Below are 21,363 nucleotides of genomic sequence, written 5' to 3'. Positions count from 1 at the left end.
TTTATTTAGACTTGTATTCTAATTTTGTGCACACATTTTTGTTAATATGAGTGCATTTTTATTTACACTTTTTTTTCTTCTTCTTCTTCTTTTTATGAGTGGCCAGACAAGGACCCTTGGCAGACACCATACATGCCAAACAAAGGGGGTGCACTATTTAGTTAGTTTTTTAAGTTAATTTGTCTAGTTTGTTTAAGGTCACTTTATTATCACTTATTATTTTCTGTATTATACTTAGTTGCCTTCTTGTCACTTTGAGTAAGTTAGTAGTTTTGGTTAATTATTTTGTGTAATTCCCTCCCTCTATTGTTCAGTTTTCGTTGGCCCTCGTATATTTAAATGCACCTGTTCCTTTGTTTGGTTGGGTTAGTTTTGTTCTGTTCAGTTTGAATTAAGTTACCCCAGTTGGGCCCGGATTTTTATTAGTGATTTACCTAACTTGAGCCTTTGTTAAATTACATCTTTCTTTATATATATATATATATATATATATACTTTTATACAAGAATGCCTGTTTTTCTTGGAATTTTTGTGCAGTATAACCTCCTAAAATGTAAAGTAGATGTGTTTAACGTCATCGTGGAATATTCAAAGCAGAGCAATGGCATATCTCTAGAAACAAGAAAGTGACCCCCAACTAAAAGGTTACATAGTACCCTTTAGCCTTAGCCTTTAGCCTACCCTAGCTTAAAGGTGTACGTGTAACTCATAAGGTGGAGAGTCTGCTACTTGCTTGTCTCCATGGAGATGTGATTTCTGTTGCCTGGAATGTTCTACAGTAGGGCATTAAACGTATCTCCCTTGTTTTTGTTTACTTACAGGTGTTTTATAGCTCAAAAATACGTGAATTCTTTCCATGTGTCGGCTTGCTTCTCCATAGATCTGACCATTGTAATGACCAGGCTTATTACTTTCATACTGTAGACTAACATAGGCAGTATTTGTACCAGAAAAGTTAGACAATGCACCTTTATATCTTTCCTTACAAAGTGGAGTAGTAGATGCGTTTTTGAATGTTTGGCGTATATGGGTTGAAAATGGCTAGAGGCACATTAGACCTAGCTGGGGACAACTACAGCGACTGTGTATTTAATCAATATGACTGCAGCCCTACGAGGAATAAAGTGAATATGATTACCCATAAACTTAACTCAACCCAACGCTCACATGCATCAATATTCATTTAGCACGTACACGGGGTTAGCGTTAGTTGTAAAAGCAATGAATTTAAATGTCTCAAAAGGCCAAAGTATGACGAGGGGGCTTGTATGAAATGCACAGGAGTTTGAAGTTACATTTACGCAGTTATGGGTTGTGTGTTTGTGCAATTTGCTCTTACTAAATGGGAACAGAAATATTTATTCATGCTATTTGTTGTTATTTACATGAATCTGAGCAGCAACCCCGTGGCGTGAGTGTCAACACAAATCAGGCAAGGGAATATAGCAAGTAATGTGGGAAAATAAGATCAAAATTGTTACACTAAAACTACTTTGTTACTGTTAATTGTAGATGAATATTGGTTTCTTAAAGTTTTTTGAGGTAACGTGCGAGACTTTAAATTGTTAAAAGATATTTTTAACTGGATTGGATGATTATGTAGTATACTTTCTTCTATGCCCTTTTCCTTTCCTTGTTCCTTCTCTCCTTGCCAAATTATGTGAAAATAGGTTTGGGCCTAATTAATTCAGTGCTTATAATTGGGCTGTCATCCAGCTAAGAGTTTAGTATTATGGAAGCCAAAAGAAATTCAGCATTTGGTTATATTAATGTGTATTGTATAAAAAAGGGAACACTGTGTAACTTTTTCAATGGAAGGTCCTCCACCTGGTTGTTTCCATTATTTTATTGCTTTGCTTTTAATGTTTCACAGTATGACATTAAACTTATGTCCATGGAGACAAGCTGTTGATACCACTAGGCCAAATTACAGGCCAGATATGTAAGAATGCATGTTTTTGAAGGTAATGGAATGGAAAATGATAAAATAAAACACCTATAATTTAATAGTAAGAGATATAAAGTAAAGTAATTACCATATTTTTTGGACTATAAGTCGCTCCGGAGTGTAAGTCGCACCAGCTAAAAAATGTGTTATGAAGAAGAAAAAAACAAATAATTCGCACCAGACTATGAGTCGGACTTTTTGGTGGAATAAAATTTTTTTTTTTTATAAAATCACAGACCAGGAACCAACATTTCATCTTGAAAGGTAAGTTACAGTAATAACAATAGAACAGAGAACAACAGGCTGTTAATGTCACAATTGAACAGTTATTCAGATAACTATAGCATAAACAACATTACAAGTTTAACACACTCCATCTCACTTCAAATCACTAAATCCATTGAATTCTACAGCCTCTGTGTCACTTCTGAGCAACTCCGTGACCTCTGGAGGTAAACGGAGCACTGCTTCCTCTTCTGTGTAGCTGTCGTCAGACTCAGCATCAGTTCCAGTGAAAATTATCGGCCTTTCTGAATCCCGACAGGATGGTTTCGGTTGTCACTGAAGTCCAGGCTTTGTCGATCTATTCAATGACTTCGGGGAAAGTTCCATGGAGCACCCTCCCGGTTACCGTGAGGCTGTCTTCTCCATCCCCACTTTTACCGTGAGGCTGTCTTCTCCATCCCCACTTTCCACCAGACCCTCACAAGTTTTTCGCTCACTCCAAACTGCTCGATTACTGTTTTCGCCTGCATATTTCACTACATGCAGCAGGACAGCAGCTCTTTCTGCAGGAGACATGCGCAGTAGAGTGAAGTGACAGTGGTACAGGAGTAATAGGAGTAGCAGATACAGACACACAAACCTAGAGCGCCCTCTTACATTTGTCAGTGTGAAAATTTTAATACATAAGTCTCACCAGAGTATACGTCGAAGAACTCAAACCATGAGAAAAACTGTGACTTACAGTCCGAAAAATATGATACATTTCCATGGAGACAGACCTACCAACAGAGATGTGTCCTAGTGCACCATTAAGGCCTATACATTCCATTTCAGAAAGTTTATTTACCTTGTTTTTATTTTTGATGGAAACCAAGTTTGAAAAGCAAATTCACAAATGTCCAACTCTTTAATCATTCAGACAGAGAAGAAAAGTGCTGCTGGTTTCCTGATTTATTGCTTTTATTACAATTGCAGCTCTTTGTTTAAACTTTTAAACAACTTAGAAGAACATGGAGGTTGTCTGGAAAAAAAGTGCTAATGTTTCTTTGCCTTGGATTTAGTTTGCATGAATAATCCACAATGCTTAGCCTCGCACAAAATCAGAATATGCTAAATTCTTGTCAGTTACGACTTAAATGTGTTTTATCCCCTGAAGCTAATCACATTTTGCCTTGTGGCTTTCGCTTCTGGCTTTGTCATAGTATTCAATAATCAGCACATTGATTTTAGAAAACTTATTTCTCTGGAAGATTCTATTGATGCAACTTTTAAAAGGCAGGTTTGGGACCAGTGGTTTGGGATCGCTATAAATTCAGGGACTGATGTAACTAGGAGAATAAACTACTTTTCTGTAGCAAGATTTTTTCCAGCAAGATTGTATTATCCTATAGCCTTTAGTGTAACTTACAAACAATCAAGTAACTTTATGTATTTTGTAAAGTTTTTGTTTTCAAAGCAAATTGTAAGCTTGTTGAGACAATTCCTCTGAACAAAACTGTTAAAAACTAAAATGTGTATATTATTTTCAAATAAAGATCTTGTGGTGAAAATTGTGTGGCACTAGGAGGAAATAATACAGTTTGCCCATCTAATCGCAGAAACAGTTTCCTCCATTTTCCTGTTCTTCTCAGTCCATCATGTGCAGATTTGTCTCCATAAATCTGACAACAGACCTTCAGTTTACTTCACCTTGTATTATTATTACTTTTATTTGATATTTAAAATGTTTATAAAGGTGTACTATGTCACTGCTCTGACTGGAATGTTCCACAATATAACATTAAACAGCTCTACCTTACATTTATTCAATTACAGGTGGTTTTATAACTCAGAAATGTCTAGAAAAACTGGCATTCTGACTGTGAGCAGGGTCGCCTCTCCACAAACCTGACCTGTAACTTGGTCTGATTTGGTCTCCATGAACATAGCAAGGTTTAATACTGTACTGTGAAATATTCCAACAAAGCAATAACATTTCCACAGAGAAAGGGATTTGACAGATCCTCCACCAGAAAAGTTTACTTCTTTCTCAAAGCATCACTGTCTTAAACCTGTACTAATAATTTCACGAGACCTTCTACATCTTGAATAACCCATACCCTCCTGTTTCTCTGTCCCCTCAGACCCTGGAGACAGCAGACCGGTGCTCCTGCTCGGGGGCCCCAGTCGGATCGTCCTGACCAGTCTGAACGGCACTGGCCTGCAGCCCCTCCGCTCTCTGGGTGCTAACGCCTCTGTGTGGTTGGACTTCCAGCAGAGCCAGGAAACGGTGTGCTGGCTCTTGTCCACCGAGAGCTCTGGGACCCTGCGCTGCGCTGAAACTAGAAACCTGCGCGGCTTCACTAGGGAGAGGGAGATCAGGACGCAGAGGAGCTTACAGCGTATGTACTTTTAACTACTGCTGGGATTTTATTTATTCATTAGGCAGGTGCATGGTTTTATTTGCATAACCAGCCAGTCCTAGCTCCTTTTATGTTCTATGCAGAAGGCTCTAGAACCAACTGATTTAATCACAGCTTCTAATTTTTTGCATGTATCTTCCAAATGCAGAAGACATCTCCTCTCAGATATTCTTGAAATCATAACTAAATATACACCTTATTTTTCCGGCATGTACTGTACATACTAGTAAGAGTTTAGTTATTTAGTTACTGGTTGTGCTGTTTCTCAAACCTCAGTCTTTTGTAGCTTTGTTTTCTTGAAGGCCTGTGCTTGATTATTCATTTGTTTAAAGACAGTGTTGTGCAGACTGTATGCAGAAAGAAGAGGAGGTTTGTTTTTCTTTGAACAGAGTTTTTACAGCCTGCCTTTGTGTATAATAGCCTCCTCAAACCTTCGTCAAAACAAAGCCAGTCAATTGGGTTTAGAGTAGTGAAGGTGAGGTTGGCAGAGAACAGCAGAACTACGCAAAAGTCATAGGGTATAAATACTCTTCACCCCAGTACTTTCATACTGAGACATCTCAATTTCAAGAACATTTTCTAGACTACCTTTGATTTTTTTCCTACCATCCTTCCAGGTATGTAGTTTTAGAATTTTGGGCATGGTTTGCAAATAGTAATTGTTATTATAAAAACACTACTGGTCAAAAGTTTTAGAACACCCTAATTCTTCCAGTTATTTATTGCAATTCAAGTCGCGCAGGTAAAGGAAAGTACTGAACAGCCAGAGATTAGAGAAAAAGATAAAAGATACAAAACACAAGTCCAAGCTCTGCAGAACTACCTCAGGAAAAAAGAACAAGATGGTAAACTTGAAAACATGGAGTGTCCAGCACAGTCTCCAGACTTAAACCCCATCGAGCTGGTTTTGGGATGAACTGGACAGAAACCAAAGAACGTACAAGTGCCACACATTTATGGGAACTTCTGGAACAGACTTGGGAAGAACTTTCTGAAGAATATTTGATTTCTGTTTTAGAAAGAATGCCACGAGAGTGTTCAGCTGTTATATCTGCCAAAGGAGAACACTTTGAGTCATATGTTTAGAATATATTTTGGTCTATAAATTGATTCCATGATTTCTTTTTGCAACTCAAATTGCTTATTTATTCTATGCTTTCATTTCAGAGTGCAAGGACACAATAAACAGTAAAAAACTCGAAAAAGTGTGATGTTCTAAAACCTTTGACCAGTAGTGTATATAATTAAACCAATTATGCTTTTTCTTCATTACAGTTTGCTACATTATTCATTCACCTCTTAGCTACATTCATTGATAGAAACACATTCAGCACACTGGAATGAGAATGAGCTTGAAATATCTTGCCCGAGCACACAACAGCATTGTGCATTTACATATGTTACCATTGAAACACCAACCTCAGGCTTAATGGACAGGCTCTAAGTCTCACCTGAACTATAGCATACTGGCCTTGTAGTAACTGTTGGTTATTTTTACTCAAATCCTTTTAGCTGTGAGGCAAAAAGCTTCTTACGCAAATCTGAGTTACTTATCTTATGCACACTCTCTAGTACTGTTTTATTTATTTATTTTTTCTCCAGAAGCTCCCCTGTTGTCTTCACTGGATGTGTGGTTAATGACAGTCTGACCTCTGCAGTTTCACCTCTGCCCCTCAGCTGTCCTTCAAATCTGCTCCCTCTTTTCTTTCTTACCTTAAAGACACTTTCTTTTTATTTTTTTCTCTCAGTTTGTCTCCGGCTTTTTTGACCTGTGCTTACAACAAACATTCAACAACAATAAATGGCTAAAAAGAGAGTTTATTCTGAACAAGGTTACCTACCGCTGTCATGGCAACCCACTGAATCTCCTGCAGAGAAAGAGGAAAAACCAGGTCAGGTAGTGCAGGGCATGCTGGCATATGTCCATAGGTTTTACATTATTTATTATATTTATGGGGTAACATATTGAATATATATAAGCTATCATATATATTAGTTTTATTCCATGCCAGCTTAAAGTATAACAAGTTGATTCAAGTGAGCTACTACAATAGCTATTAAATATAAAACACAATGCATAAATGTTTTGTTTAATCCCTCTATGAATTAGAATTAGGACCCAGTATCAGGAAAAAAAAAAAAAAAATAATATAATATATATATATATATATATATATATATATATATATATATATATATATATATATATATATATATATAGCATGAGACCAGATGTGAGATTTGGTCTTCAAGAACGAGACAAAGCAATATTTGAACATAAATCCTATTACTATATACATTTTGTGATTGCGAGTTCCAAATTTAGTTTTAAGAATTTATGTTTTGTTGCTATTTAACTATTGCTTTTTGGAACTATAATAGATGTAACTCAGCAACACTTAACCCCTTTTCTGTTCAAACTAGGAAACAAATCTCACTAGATATTTTTCCTCATGTGTTCACAATCTTGTGGCGATTTTGTCTCACGAGATCTTGTCATGCGAGATCTTGTCCCATTCCTAATATACAGTATATATTGCATTTGTCAGTGTACAAGAGGGGTCTCCAACATTTTTTTTTTTCCAGTGAGCTACCTTTACAAAACAAAAATGCCTGAGAGCTATAGCGGTTGCAAGAAACTTGAGTTGAGAGTTGAGATAGAAACAACAAACCTTAGATGGGGTGTAGTTAGATGCTTACAAATCATAAACCATTATCCATTATCCAAGTTAGGCATCAAAATAATATATTTACAATTGCAATTCATCAAATGTTAGTTTGAATTTTGTAATCCCCTGATGAGCTACTAAGAACTTGCTATGGGGATAGGGTACAACATAAAACCCTTGCTTAACTATGATGTGTCTTTGACTGAGAAAAAAGTGAGAAAACAATCGAAATAAAGGATGGCCTCACAATGAAAAAGGGATTCAATTTTGATCAGATGAGAGTGGGTGGCAGGAAATGGACGGATACTTCAAATGCGTAAACAACAAGCCTGACAGTGTTATAATGGTGCACCTCAAGCCAATATACTCTTCGCACTGTCTCAGGTCTAGGTTTATGCAAGTTACAACAGGAAGGGCATAAACCTATATTATATGCTGGTATACAAAGAGGCCACTGTACCAAAAGTATTAAAACAAGCCAAAAGTAAATAAGAATATCACACATCAATAACTGCTCGCCCTTATATATGTTTTAAATAATGTATGACTCATAAAGCTATATTGTAAGCAGCTTTGGAACTACATCTTTCCTTATTCAGTTTTACTACGTAGGCCTTTATGTGCTGGCCTTTATCTTGTTAGACATTGTGAGGAGAGTGCATTAGCAGATTGAATACTATAATTGGTACAGCAGTGGATAATGCACACAGAGGGTTTCTATAAAATGTGGACAAAAGAAGTGCTACGAGGTGCCAAAAGCTACCAGTCCATTAGCTCGGTGCCAAGATCGGCGGGCAGAGTGTCAGACCTGCTGCTATTGTGGACTAAATCACACAGTCTATAGGCAATAAAGGTCCTGCTGTAGTTACATTTGACACATTTGGGTCATAGCATTGATATACATTGATTTTTGAGTTTGAACTTGAAATAACTGTATCCCAAAAACTACCTAAAGTGTGTTACCTAAAGACTTCAAGGTTTCAAAAGTCTTAAAGGTTACATGATACAGTTTTTTGTGAAAAAGCTCCAGCATCTTTTGAACGTCTAATAGCAGATGTCAATTTTAGTTTGGAATAATTGCATTTTGAAACTAGTAGTTCTGTTTACTAGTAATCTTATCCAGTAGTTGGTAGTTCTGCTCTTGACAGTTCATTTTGAGCAATACAATTCTTCATTTGTTTTGGCTGTGTGCATGTGTTTTTCGAGAATATTATAGTTTTAGTGTTTAACCACTGATGCACATATGGTAAACCAAACTAACATTAACTCCCACACCAGAATACATTGACAAGGTTACTGTTGGAACCTGATGTAAAGCCTCAAAACCATAAATATGAAATGTAGAACAACAGGGGTTAAGATCTTCAGTATTGATTTTGGCATTCAAATCATTTTTCACTCCATTGCTAGCACTTTCAGTATTATAGTACTATTTATTTATGTGTTTACTTTTTTCTTTGTAGATGTGGAACAAATGGCCATCGACTGGTTGACAGGAAACTTTTACTTTGCCGACCGAGTGAATGATAAAATATTCGTGTGTGACCGGAGAGGAGAGACCTGTGTGACCATAGTACAGCTGGACCTGCTTAATCCGAAGGGGATCGCAGTGGACCCTCTCATGGGGTAAGTGTCCTGTAGCCTCTTTGAAAGCACTGCTCATTCAACCTCTTGTATTTAATACAGAAATGGAAAAGATGTTTCAAGATTTGTTGTTGTGTAAAAATTGCTGGAAAAAAATGAGTTATTGAATTGTGAAAGAATAATTTTAGTGGCAAAACTCTACTCAGTACTTTGTAAACTGAACAGCAGACAGTGGAATATGGCTGATTTTAATTGCCCATAGCTAAACTACAGAAGTTTTTGGTAGCTTTAAAGATGCTTGCGAATTAAAAATGCATTTTTTATTCATAGAGACTCTGTTTGATTAAATGCAACATAGAAAAGCTTAATGTCATACTGTGATAATAATAACATCAAGGAGATAGTGGCAGATGCCCCAAGAGAAAGGTGATGCAGTATACCTTTAAATTTTAATTCAATGGCTAGATTGCATTTGTGCATTTCCTGATGGTAGTACTGTAGTAGTGTGGTTATTTTAGTATTAGATTGTAACTTATTTTAGCTCGAAGGAAATAATAAAGAGAACAAAGCTAGATTTTGTTATGCATAATAATAGACTCATCCAAAAGATTTGGCGCTTCAATAAAAGCCTTTAAATTGTGAGTCCTTTGCTTGGGCCCCTTTCTCTTTGAGAGCAGTAATTTGGTGGATATGCGGTGGTGCCGCTGACAGCTTCCACTGTCTAGACATTCATTTGTATTCTGATTTCTCTCCACATCCCTCTAAAAATCTCGGCAGGACTGTTGCATTAGAGGATTTTGGAGATCACAAAATCTGAGCAACCGCAGAGGAGAAATGTGCCCACACTGTCACTCTGTCTCGTGTAACTTATTATGGAAAAAAGAAGTCGTCTTCATGGCTCGTGCTGCTATAGTAAGTCTATGCTCACTCAATGCTGAATCACAGTGGGGACTATAGATAGACAAAAGTGGGCTGAGGAACATTATGTCACATCCAGGAAATGCCATTGTGTGGGACTGAACTTTGGAAAATTGGTTACATAAAATGTGTGACCATATTTGATGTTCAGGAAGTAAAAAGGTTAGATATGACCACTGGTTTGTAATGTCAGTTACATATTTTCCAATGTTATCTTTTAGCCATTGTGATAAAGCTTGGTAGCACACTTATTTTTCAATCACAAACACAAATACATACATTATATTACTCTGCACTGAAAGTCATACTACATTAAAGGTTGTATAGAGGATTTTCCAAGGAAGGAGAAATCCAGCGACTGTTTGTCCTTTTTCAAATGTTGCGCATGCGTGAAACCACCCCCCCTCCCCTACAGCTCCCTACGTAGAAACGCCTCCTCCCGCCTCCTCCTTACGCCAGAAACAGGTTTGTTTACAGCCGGTGCGCTGCACATGACTTGTAAACAACTAACTACAGTGTTGGTTAGGCAAGGCGGAGAAGTGAGGAGCGGGGGGAGCGGGTGTGCGGACATTTCGTGCGCGGACGAGAAGTGAGGAGCAGGGAGAAGAGCGGAGTGGGGAGAGAGGAGAGGGGAGCGGTGCGCGGAGATTCCGTGCCCGGAGAAGTGAGGAGCAGGGGGAAGAGCGGAACGGGCAGCGGGGACAGGAGCAGGAAAGGGGTGCAGAGAAGGTTGCGCGGAGATTCCGTGCGAATGAACTAGCTACAACATGCAGCAGCAAGCGGACTCTTTCTTTGCCTTGAAAATTACATTTTCAGACATAGGATATCGCTTTCGTGTCCTGAAAAACGTTTGACTAGCTCTTGGAAATAAAGTACGTTTTCATAATAAGCAGAAGTTACCTGTCCAGGAGTAATTTGGCGACCAATGCGTCAGTCTTTAGACCCTGCGTCTGCTTCAGTCGCGCCATCGCTGGAATGAATCTTCAAGAATCACCTTAGTTTGGCTTCGCTGCTTTTCCCCTTGTCTTCTTCTTTCAGTGACCTCAAAAACGGACTTTCTTTTGCGGCTAACTGCTCCTGGATTCTTGTCGCCATTGCAACAAACTTTGTGCTAACTGCGAGGAAGATATAGGTAAAAAAAAAGCCGCTAAGAACTGTTGCGTTGGTGGAGTAAACAGCGTCTGTGCGTCTTGCGTCTGTGGACTGCGTGACAGGCGTACGTAAACCACGTACCGGCAGCGCGCAGGCAAGTCAGTTACGCTAGAAACGTAGGGAGATTGATTGACAGCCTGTCAGCTAACAGATAATGAGGCAGTGTCGTTATCTATTGGCAAATGTTTAGCCCCACCACGTCCAGAGTTGATGAATTTTTATTCTCTTTTTTTTGGTCATCATAATTACAAGGCTACTGCACCTCTATAATGCTATCATTGACAATTTGAAACAAAAAAAAATCCTCCATACAACCTTTAATTGGATAATATAAGGCAACAAAATCTGAATATTAAAAAAAGGTAAATAAATAAATACTGATATTCCTAATAGGGCAATAAGTTCTAACAAACCATTGCATTCCAAGTTTCATCTATTTCAGCTGTTAGATTCATTTCTGTGTGTGGTTTTAATTGCAATAGGTCCACACGTTGGATATCTATTGATTCATTTGTTATTTTCCCTGTTTTGCAACATATATAGTCAGCAATAATCAATGCTTGACCCTATAGTGGCTGTATTGATATAATGACAGTAGAAACCGAATCATGGAAATCTGCTGAATTGGAGCAAATTAGTCACATTGATCCAACATGAAGCAAATCTCTGTGTGCCTTTCCAACATATCCACTGCACACTGGCCTTTACCTGAATGTAGCAATTCTTAATCTATATCATCTTATTTTTTTATATTTTATGGAGAGGCAACAGTAAAATAGAAAGGTCGCTTTTTCTCCTCTCTAATTTAAAACATATTAATAAAAAAATAACTGCAGTTTTTAATTTTAAGGTCGGATTAAAGTTAAGGTTAGCGTTTATTGTCCCCATAGGGAAATTTGTCCTCTGCATTTGACCCATCCTTTACTGCCGCTGGAGCACCTGGGGAACTATTTTCAGATCCTGAAGTAGACTTGGTCAGGAATACTTTATTGGAGGATTTTTTGAAGGTTGAAAGGTCTTCTCACTTCTCTTTTGATGAGCATTTAGTCCCATTATTGCAGTCAAAAAGGATTACATTTAAAAAGTATTAATAAAATAACTGTATTTTGTAGATGTTTGTAAGGCTGAAATAATCTACAACTCTTATAAAACCACTGCACCAGTCTATAGAGGAACAGAGGAGCTCATTCTCCAACAACCTCCTACAGCTTGCTCAAACAGTGAGAGATACAGGCCTACATTCATACCATACTCCATACAACAACTCACCCTAATGTAACAGATAACCCTGTGTACTGTCAATCATTATTTCATCTTTGCACTGTTTCTCCTTAGCCTCCTCCTGTATATGGCTGAGATATATTTGTATTATTATATTTCTATATTTTATTTTTACTTGCACACATACATTTGTATACTTACGCCTTATTTGACACCAGTCTCTTGCTATTTTTGCTACATATTCTGAATTTATTAGTAGCATTTATATTTTCGCTCTTTGTTATTGTATTATATTATGATGTGTGAGCTACGGTGTCCAAATAATTCCTGTTCTGGATCAATAAAGTCTAAAAGGCTACCATTTCCAACAAGAACTGATGTAAATTGAATGATCTTGTATATCTTTAATGACAATAAACACTGCAGCTTAAGTGTTCCCATAAGTAAATGTTTTTTTTAATGAACACAAATCTATATTGTTGCATTATCGTGTGGCATGTTTGAATGGCTGTCATTGGGCGAGTGGCTTCATAAACTATTGTATAATGCTATAATTGCCCAATACAAAATGAAAATCCATAATTCCCTTGTTATGGTTTAAGTGATCCAAATATGAGCAACAATTACACTGAGTGTTGTGATTAACCTCCCAGTAGAAAAGCTAATATTGTTTGAAACACATGGCTTTAAGATGCCTTTATTGTTGTGAAATGACTTTATTTTGCTTTGGTTGCCACTTCTATGCCACTGAGTCTAATTAAAAATAACTAACTGCTTTGTTTTTAATGAGACTGGAACCGTTTTTGATGTGTTTGGTGCCGGTTAGAAATACAGATATGATGTGAGATGCAATTATCTGTACTGAATGCTACTTGTAATGTTTGCATAATATTGTATTACAAGTTTTTGGGTATTTTAGTGTTAATAAGCTTTGAATGTATGCTACTAGTCAAACGTTTGGACACACCATCTCATTCAATGTTTTTTCCCCTTATTTTTATTAGTTTTACACTCGAGATACTGTATGTACAAAAGACATGAAGCAATATATATGGAATTATGTAGTAATGAAAAAAAAGTTCTACACTACTAAATAAAGCAAAGGCAAAGCGAAGGGTGGCTACTTTAAGTATATGAATAAGTTATTACCTTTTTTCTTTTGCTACATAGTCATATACATTACTTCATATATTTGATGTCTTCCGTATGTATCTGATTGTAGAAAGTAGTAAAAATAAGAGGAACAATATTGAATGAGACACTTTTGACTCCTAAGGTATATATACAAAAAGGGAAAAAGAAAAACATAAAGTGGAAATAGTGAAAATTAGAGAAAGTTGCTAAAATCTATGACAGTCAGAAATAGGTGTAGTTGTATCTAGATTTAGGGATGTAGTGAGCGTGGTACGTGGGGGTACACCGTCCACCCACTTCTCCCGACATGAGATATATATATAAAAAAAAAAAATATATATATATATATAATATATTGCCTACAGCTTAAATGTCAAACCGGAGCTATTGGCAATGGTGAAAACAACCTGCATAGGCTCATGATATCTGCAGTACTGTCCTATAGTGACCACATTGATAAAATCACGTATCCCCACTTAAAAAATCCCCACTACTCCACTGTGTACATTGTCTCATGTACTGTACGTTTATTTATATACTCTGCCCCAAACCAAGGGGAAAAGCTATGAATTGCTACTATCATTAAATTTGTCCTTTATTCAAAACTTGATTCAGCTACGGGTTTAACACTGAAGTGAGTTGTTTTAAACTAGAATCAGCGTTTTCACTGAAACAGGGCAATGAGAGTAGGTGATGCAGTCTGCTCATGTGGGGCTGTAACTACAGAAAGGAATATATTCAGCAGAAGTTTTTGGGACTCAGTAACTCCTACAATTGTAAATGTAAGTATTTGACAGAATTATGCCACATCACTTGTTCAGAAATCTACTTACAATTACAATTACACCAAAATCTACAAAATTACACTAACTTGAGCATTTTTAATTGCACTGTAGTTTCCATTTCTGATCTTAGCCAGAACTAAACCATAAGACATTTTGATTTATAAATAAATTGATGCATATAAAACAAAAGATAGAATTTGTAATGATTGTGTTGCTTTGTGCCTTTGTGCCTAAATTATTAAGTTTAGAGCTTCTTTGAGCATTTGTTTCTGTCATGTTGTAACGCCACACCATTACATTGTACAGTGCAGCTTCCATACTGTGCGCATAGTGGATGATGTTATAGATGCAGTAGTGGGACCAGCTTAGGGAGTCTGCTCGATTGACTATAGAGGAGTTTCTGAGGTCTAATTGGTCAAACGCTAGTACATGTGTTTGTGGAGGAACAAGCTGAGAGAGGTCTGTCAGCCCGGAGCAGTGGAGTGAAAATAAGAGGAGCAACGCAGTCTGGGGCCTATGTTTGTACAATATGCTCTGAAACTGTGGAGGTCCAATTTGAGTCCACTTGAGTTTTGGTCTATACGTTTTCAGGCAAAACAAGTGTTATAGCATTGACAATCTTTTCTCAAAGGAGAACTATGTAGCTTTTCTGGTGAAGGTTCAGCCAACTATTTGTGCCCTTGAAGATAAGACTACAGAGACGTATAGCGTTAAACGTGCCTTACCTGATTTAAAATGTCTTAAAATGTGAAAAACAGAAGTAGTTAATTTTAAACAGTTTGCAGTAACTTCGCTTATGCATTTGGAGCATCGTAATTATTCACCATGATGAGTTTGTACATGCTTTTCACTCTTTTAGAGGCCAGATTGAAGCTAAAACAACAAGCATGATAACTTCCTGATTCTGAGAAAATAAAACGCTTTATAATTAGATGCTGACAGGGACTGGGGCAAGACAAATTGTGCTAGAAAAATTGAGTACAGGTCATGGAGACATAAAGGTAACGTCCCCAGGCCAGGTATTAGGTCCGATCTCTGGAGAAATTAAAGTTTTTTTTTTCAGTTTTTTAAAGAAATTAAAACGCCTGTAACTGAAATGGTGCAAGTGGAACATTCTGGGCCAAGCAATAACTCCTGAAAAGTTCCATAATGGTCCTTTAAATGAGCCAACAAATACATTTTTATTATTATGTTTTTCCTGTAATGGCTAACACAACAATAACTGGAGGATGCTTCTGTTATTTTGCTTATACTGCAGGATTTAAAATGTTTAAAGATTCATATTGATACTTTCCTGTCATATGAAGCTGGGGGTGTTGTGCATTGGTGTCTGTGGTGGAAAGTTTTGGAGATACGGTGATGATACAATGGACACATTAACGAACACTGCCCAAAAAACAAAACAAAAAACTAAATGGATTTAAACAGCACATTTTGAGGAGCCTGTGATCAATGTTAGCCAATCATGGTCCTTTTTAGGTGTTTTTTCAACAAAAATGGTGTGGAGTGTGATTAAGTGAAAAACTGTTAAAAGTACTAATGCTAGTTAGTTTGTGACTGTAATTTTATGTGTGGGAGTCTTGTTTAACAGCACAAATCAGATCATTTGTAGTTCCAGCTAAGTCAATTCTTTATGGTCAGATTGTGTTAAAATAAAGCAGAGTCTAGCAAAGCCTCAGACAGAGCAGTGCCTACAGTTAGTATCACCCCCACAAGATTGTTGATGACATCAGCTGCAAAGTATCAATAGATTCACACTGCTTATTATCTGACTTAATGAAACGTAGGCATTCTTACCAAGCTTCTCTCTTTCTCTACAGTTTATTGTGAGAATCCTGGATGTGTATGAGTTATGTAAAGTTGACATCTTGACACCGTTTTTCTTCCAGTCAAAACAGTGGCTTGGCTGAGCTCTGTATCATTAGCATTACCATTGGCATTAGCATTATACAGCAGCTCAACAGTGACAACAGCTTGGCAGCGACTGTTATTCAAATCTAGTCTACACAAAATATTTAAAATCACTGAATTGCTTTCGTCTGGTCTACTAAAAACGTTGGCTTTCTTGAACTAAGTATGCTAATGAATTTCTGGTAATGTGACAATACATTTGTATTAATGATGTTATTCTATACTGCCGTTTCATTTCATTTTTCAAAATCTAATACTATGTTTCTATAATAAAAGCCTTTTTTTGTAAGTTGTAAAGGCCTGCTCACCTATCTAATACATTATGAGCATCCCAAATTAATCACTGCAATAGGCTCTATTCACGCTTATGTCACAAACCTGGAAGACGTTTCAAAACATATACGATGACAACTTCTGGTGTAGTTAGTTATCGATACTGGGCTCGCCGATCGACTGTGATAAAAAACCCATTGAATTAAATGTCACTACTGGTAAAATGAAGGCTGCATACATTTGTGCTGTTTGGAATCATCCTCATCTCTTCTAATTGCATGTACCCAGTGTGCTCAGAGTTGTGTATCAGTGGGGAAATGATGAAAACTGAGGTATGGTTATAATTGTTGATTAGCCGAACATAATGGAACTATGAGTCACTCTGGAGTATAAGTTGCACCAGCCAAAAAATGCATAATGAAGAAGAAAAAAACCTTTTGGGGGACATTTATTTTATAAAATCAGAGCCCAGGAACTAACATTTCATCTTGAAAAACATGTTATAGTAATCACAATAGAATAGATCACAACTGGCTGTTAATGTAACATATTAAGAGTTATTCAGATAACTATAGCACAAACAGCACAACAAGATTACCAAACTCTCTATCTCACTTCAAATAATTAACTCCATTGAATTATTCATCCTCTGTGACCTCCAGAGTTAAACGGAGCGCCACTTCCTCTTCTGCGCAGCTCTCGTCAGACTCAGCATTGGTTCCAGTTAGAATTATTCCAGCCTTTTTGAATCCTGATAGGATGGTTTGAGTTGTTACTGAAGTTCAGGCTTTGTCGATCCATCCAATGACTTCCAGGAAAGTTGCAACTTGCTCACTGTACTAAACAGTGAGCAAGTTGCTCACTGTACTAAACTTTCTTTCTTGCTGGATTACCATTGTCAGCTGCATATTTCACCACATGCAACAGGACAGCGGCTCTTTCTGCAGGAAACATTTGCAGAGCACCAAGTGACAGTGGTACAGGAGTATTAGAAGTAGCAGACACTGGCGCACAAGCCTAGAGTGCTATCTCGTGGCTGTCAGCGTGAACATTTTAATATATAAGTCGCACCGGAGTATAAGTCACAGGACTAACCAAACCATGAAAAAGTGCAATTTATAGTCCAAAAAACACAGTAAATGAAGAAAACTGGGCCATTTTCTAATTTTTCTTCCTGGTTTGTGACGTAAGTGTGAATAGTAATTACTTTATAAACACATAACGGTAAAGCTAACAAACATTAGCATGCTAATGGTGCACTTACTGTTTTGCAGAGAATAAAACTCTCTATAATTAGATCCATACAGCAGACATTGGTTTCATTTTCTCTGTAAGAGCAGCTTTTATAATATATCTGTACTGGAGCATAAAAAGATTTTATTTTATTATCTGAAAATAAAATCGGGCACAGCCTCTTTAACAATCGTTTTTGGCTTACCCACATTCATTTTAGATCTTTCCACACTGTAATATTTTCTCATTTTATATTTTATGTCTAAAAGCATCAAGCTCAATATAGCACAAATGATTTTCACCTTATAGAGCAGAATCTTCAGTCTTTGTCCTTATTAGCTATTGGAGACTGCACCTCTATGTTATGGATAGTATCATGGGTGCTCATTTCACAAATCTCAAACCAATCTTTCTATATAGCCCCAGAATACACAAGTACAGAATCAGCACCATCCTAATCCTGAGAAGCTATCATCGGTATGCTACGTAAAGGTGCACCTGTTTGGGGAGACTGCTTCTACGATCATTGCTGACGTCGCTCTTTTTTTCCCCCTCCAGAGGTCAGAGGTCATCACATCTCTCCGTAGACTTGACTGGTGCAGATTAAGTCGGCTCACTGCTGCTTGTTATCATTGAAGGCTGCGGGGGCTCTGTCCTCGCGCGGCCGCTGCAGGACACGGGGGAAGAGGCGGAGACGAGGTTTGCATGTTAATTAGTGCAGACGGGAGACGAGCAGTGGGGCGCAGTTTAAAATAAAAAGATGGCTTGATGGTTGATAAGGAGATTTAAATGTTCTGAGCATATTAGCTTTAATAGTAGAACACTGTTTTGGGAGTACACTGGTGTTCTGTGTTTCTATCAAGATTGCAGATTTGAATTTCATTTTATTAGCTTTTATAAACTGATTGAAGACCACTTTCATACTGTACAATACAAACAGTCACTCTCTCCATCTCCTCCTCTTCAAAATACTCTATCATTAAGTTATTGCTTTACATGGAACAGCACAGTATTAATCTTGTCTATCTCTCTCAACACAAGCAGGTGGTTCCAGCAGGCCAAATTATAGGTCAGGTCTGTGGAGAGCCAATCCCACTCAGAAAGAATACATGCTTTTCAGGGTATTTTAGAGCAATAAAGGAACTGTAATAGAATTGGTGCTGTACAACTTTAAAGGGACAGTCTGGAATTTTGGACATAGGACCTCATTTCCTATTTAGCAAGAGTGTTGGAGACGTGTGGAAACAGTTCTTAAAATATTCCATCCAGTCCTTGTATTTGCAGAGGTCGCTGGTGCTAGGCTAGTGTATGTCAATGGCCATAGTTAGCCTGCCATTAAAAACAGTCTTACCCAATCCACAAAGCACTCGATGCAAAACAATTATAACGCCAGACTGTCGATGTGAAGTGTCTCCACACGTCTTCAACACTCTGGCTATATAGGAAATGAGGTCCTATGTCCAAAATTCCTGACTGTCCCTTTAATAATGTACTGTGAAATCTTCCAGGCAAAAGATGTGGAGACATGGAAGTGGCAGACCTTCCACTAGGAAAGTTACATAGTGCGTCTTTAGGATGCCACTTTAGTCATTTATATGTGTACAAGTGAAATTTAAATAACACATAGACATTATGATAATTTTTCAGCTATGCTTATTCAGCCACAACAAAGCTTTTGGGAGTACACTGGCATTTTATACTTCTAATATCGAGGCATCACAGTTTTCTGCCTATCTCTGCAGCATAAAATAAAGTAAGATTGCAGATTTGAATTTGATTTTATTAGATTTATTTATTTATTTATTTATTTTTTCAACATTGCTTTATGTTTTGCATTTATGTTTCTTCTTTATTTCCATGATTTACATCAGACATGTCAAACAAGGCCCAGTGGGGCAAATTTGGCCCACGAAATATTTATATTTGGCCCGCGAGATCATATCAAATATGTATTAGAGCTGGCTAGTCCTTATTTCAAATTTGGTTATTATTTTATGTTATGCTTGTTCTGGATTCAGTGTTTAAACAAAGCTATTATTAAACATTTATTTTAATAAGAAAAGGTTTAACATTACATATCTCAAAAGAAGAGAAAACATGCAGATGTTGTTAAAATTTTTCAATAAATATTTAGTTTGGCCCATGACTTAGTCCCAGTTTTTAATTTTGGCCTTCTGTGAATTTGAGCTTGACACTGCTGATTTACATTATGGACTCGCACCGAAGTCATCAAAACTATTAATCAACACACATGAAAAGTAGCAAGCAAAAAATAAACTCAAAATAACTCAAAACTTATTTTAGATTTAAACATTTTAAATATATAGGCACTCTGCTTTGAACACTGATTTGTGCGTTTGGTATTTCTTGACCCTGACATGGCATAGCTGTGAAGTGAAAACCATTTGAGGAGACTTTATCAAAAAGGCCCAGAGTATGCAGCACTGTCGGCAAAGCAAAGGGTGTCTGCTTTGAAAATTTGAATACAAAATACACATATTTTGTTGACTTACTTAACTTTCTCTACTATGCAGTTACATATATCTTGATTCATATATTTGTTGCCTTCTGTGTGTATACAAAATGTTGAAAGCAGTAAACATAAAGATAAAATCATGGAATGAGTGGGTGTGTTCAAACTTTTGACTGGTGTAGCAGACAAAAGCATGTCTTCTTTCTATATTATTGTCCGTTATTTGTAAATATAGTTGCAGCCCGACAGTCAAAATCGCATTCCCTCCTCCCAAGTGACAGATTCCTCCCTATTCAAAACGCTTAAAGTGACAGGCCCGTCATGTGATCACACCATGAAACATTGCACCTATTTTGAGAAACAAATGAACTGGCAGACATTACAGCACCTGCTCCCCGGAGTTACATGGACCTCCTGCTTCGCCAAGAATTGACTTTAAGCCATCCTGACTGTTTTTAGACATTAAATGGTTTGGCTCCTGTGCGTATCTCACGTTGTCTTTTATTTATTTTAACTTACGTACCCCCGGGTTCTCCGCGCCGTGCCTCTAAATGTCCCCAGAATTACCACAAAGGAAATAGAAAGTGCTGCTTTTATTACTCTTGCCTCCAGGAGAAGACACTGCTGCTGCATCATAGTGGAAAATGCACAATAGGTTTTGAACAAGGCCTTTGAAAGTTTCCCTCAAATAGAAGAAGTCAGACCCGAAAGAAAAAATTACACTTTTAAGTTCTGATTTTATAATAAACTCAGAATTAATTAAACATTGTTAGATTTCTTTGAAGGCTTCTTGTTATTTAAAAATGAAAACTTCCCCTTCTTGTTCCTGTGTCTGCTTTGAAAAAGGATTCAAGCTATTAAACATTTCAGTAATTGCAGACCGAGCAAGTGGCCTAACTATACTCATATTTATAGCTTATAAAACCACTGGTGTCTGCAAGTAATATCTTTTATTGCTGATTGGTTAATTAACACGTGCTACTTTGAAATCACAGGTCCAGTTAAGTCTTTACATTTATGGTAAATAGACTCCTGATACTTAAAAATCATGTGATGTCATTTTAATGGATAATATTTCGTAAAATGCATATGATGTGTAAATTATTCGGATAAGTAATGCTTTTATTACTGTTCATGAGTTTCATGTTTCAGCTTCAGCTTCCTGTTATATGGACCTTTTCTTTTTCAGATTGGCTGATGGTCGATGAGGGGATGACACAAAACACAAAACAATTAATGAAACTGCTGTTAAGAGGAACATTGCAATTTGTTTCTCTTTCATTACAACACTAAACTAATTTTGTCAGTACAAACATGCATCTTACATGAGACTGAAAATGATTGCTTGCTTGTTGAAAAGGCCACCTATCCTTCTAAGCATGTTTTACCATTTAAAACATATACCTTATATACACAAAATTGTCTACCCTACATA

The 21,363-nt window shown here is 37.1% G+C and overlaps 1 protein-coding gene across 1 annotated transcript in view; it reads left to right on the top strand.

The window, feature by feature from the left end:
- The window catches only part of lrp1bb (low density lipoprotein receptor-related protein 1Bb), a 378,766-nt gene that overhangs the window by 94,242 nt on the left and 263,161 nt on the right, over positions 1-21,363 (top strand). Inside the window, exons 5-6 of the mRNA XM_055149901.1 lie at positions 4,297-4,554; positions 8,708-8,870. Coding sequence (XP_055005876.1) covers positions 4,297-4,554; positions 8,708-8,870 — 421 coding nt within the window. The remainder of the gene's footprint in view (positions 1-4,296; positions 4,555-8,707; positions 8,871-21,363) is intronic.

This window comes from Boleophthalmus pectinirostris, unplaced genomic scaffold (assembly GCF_026225935.1).
Source record: "Boleophthalmus pectinirostris isolate CB_2022bp ecotype Guang Dong unplaced genomic scaffold, ASM2622593v1 HiC_scaffold_1, whole genome shotgun sequence".
Taxonomy (NCBI): Eukaryota; Metazoa; Chordata; class Actinopteri; order Gobiiformes; family Gobiidae; genus Boleophthalmus; species Boleophthalmus pectinirostris.
Note: the sequence above shows the minus strand (reverse complement) of the source record. Positions and strands in the feature narration are given on the sequence as shown.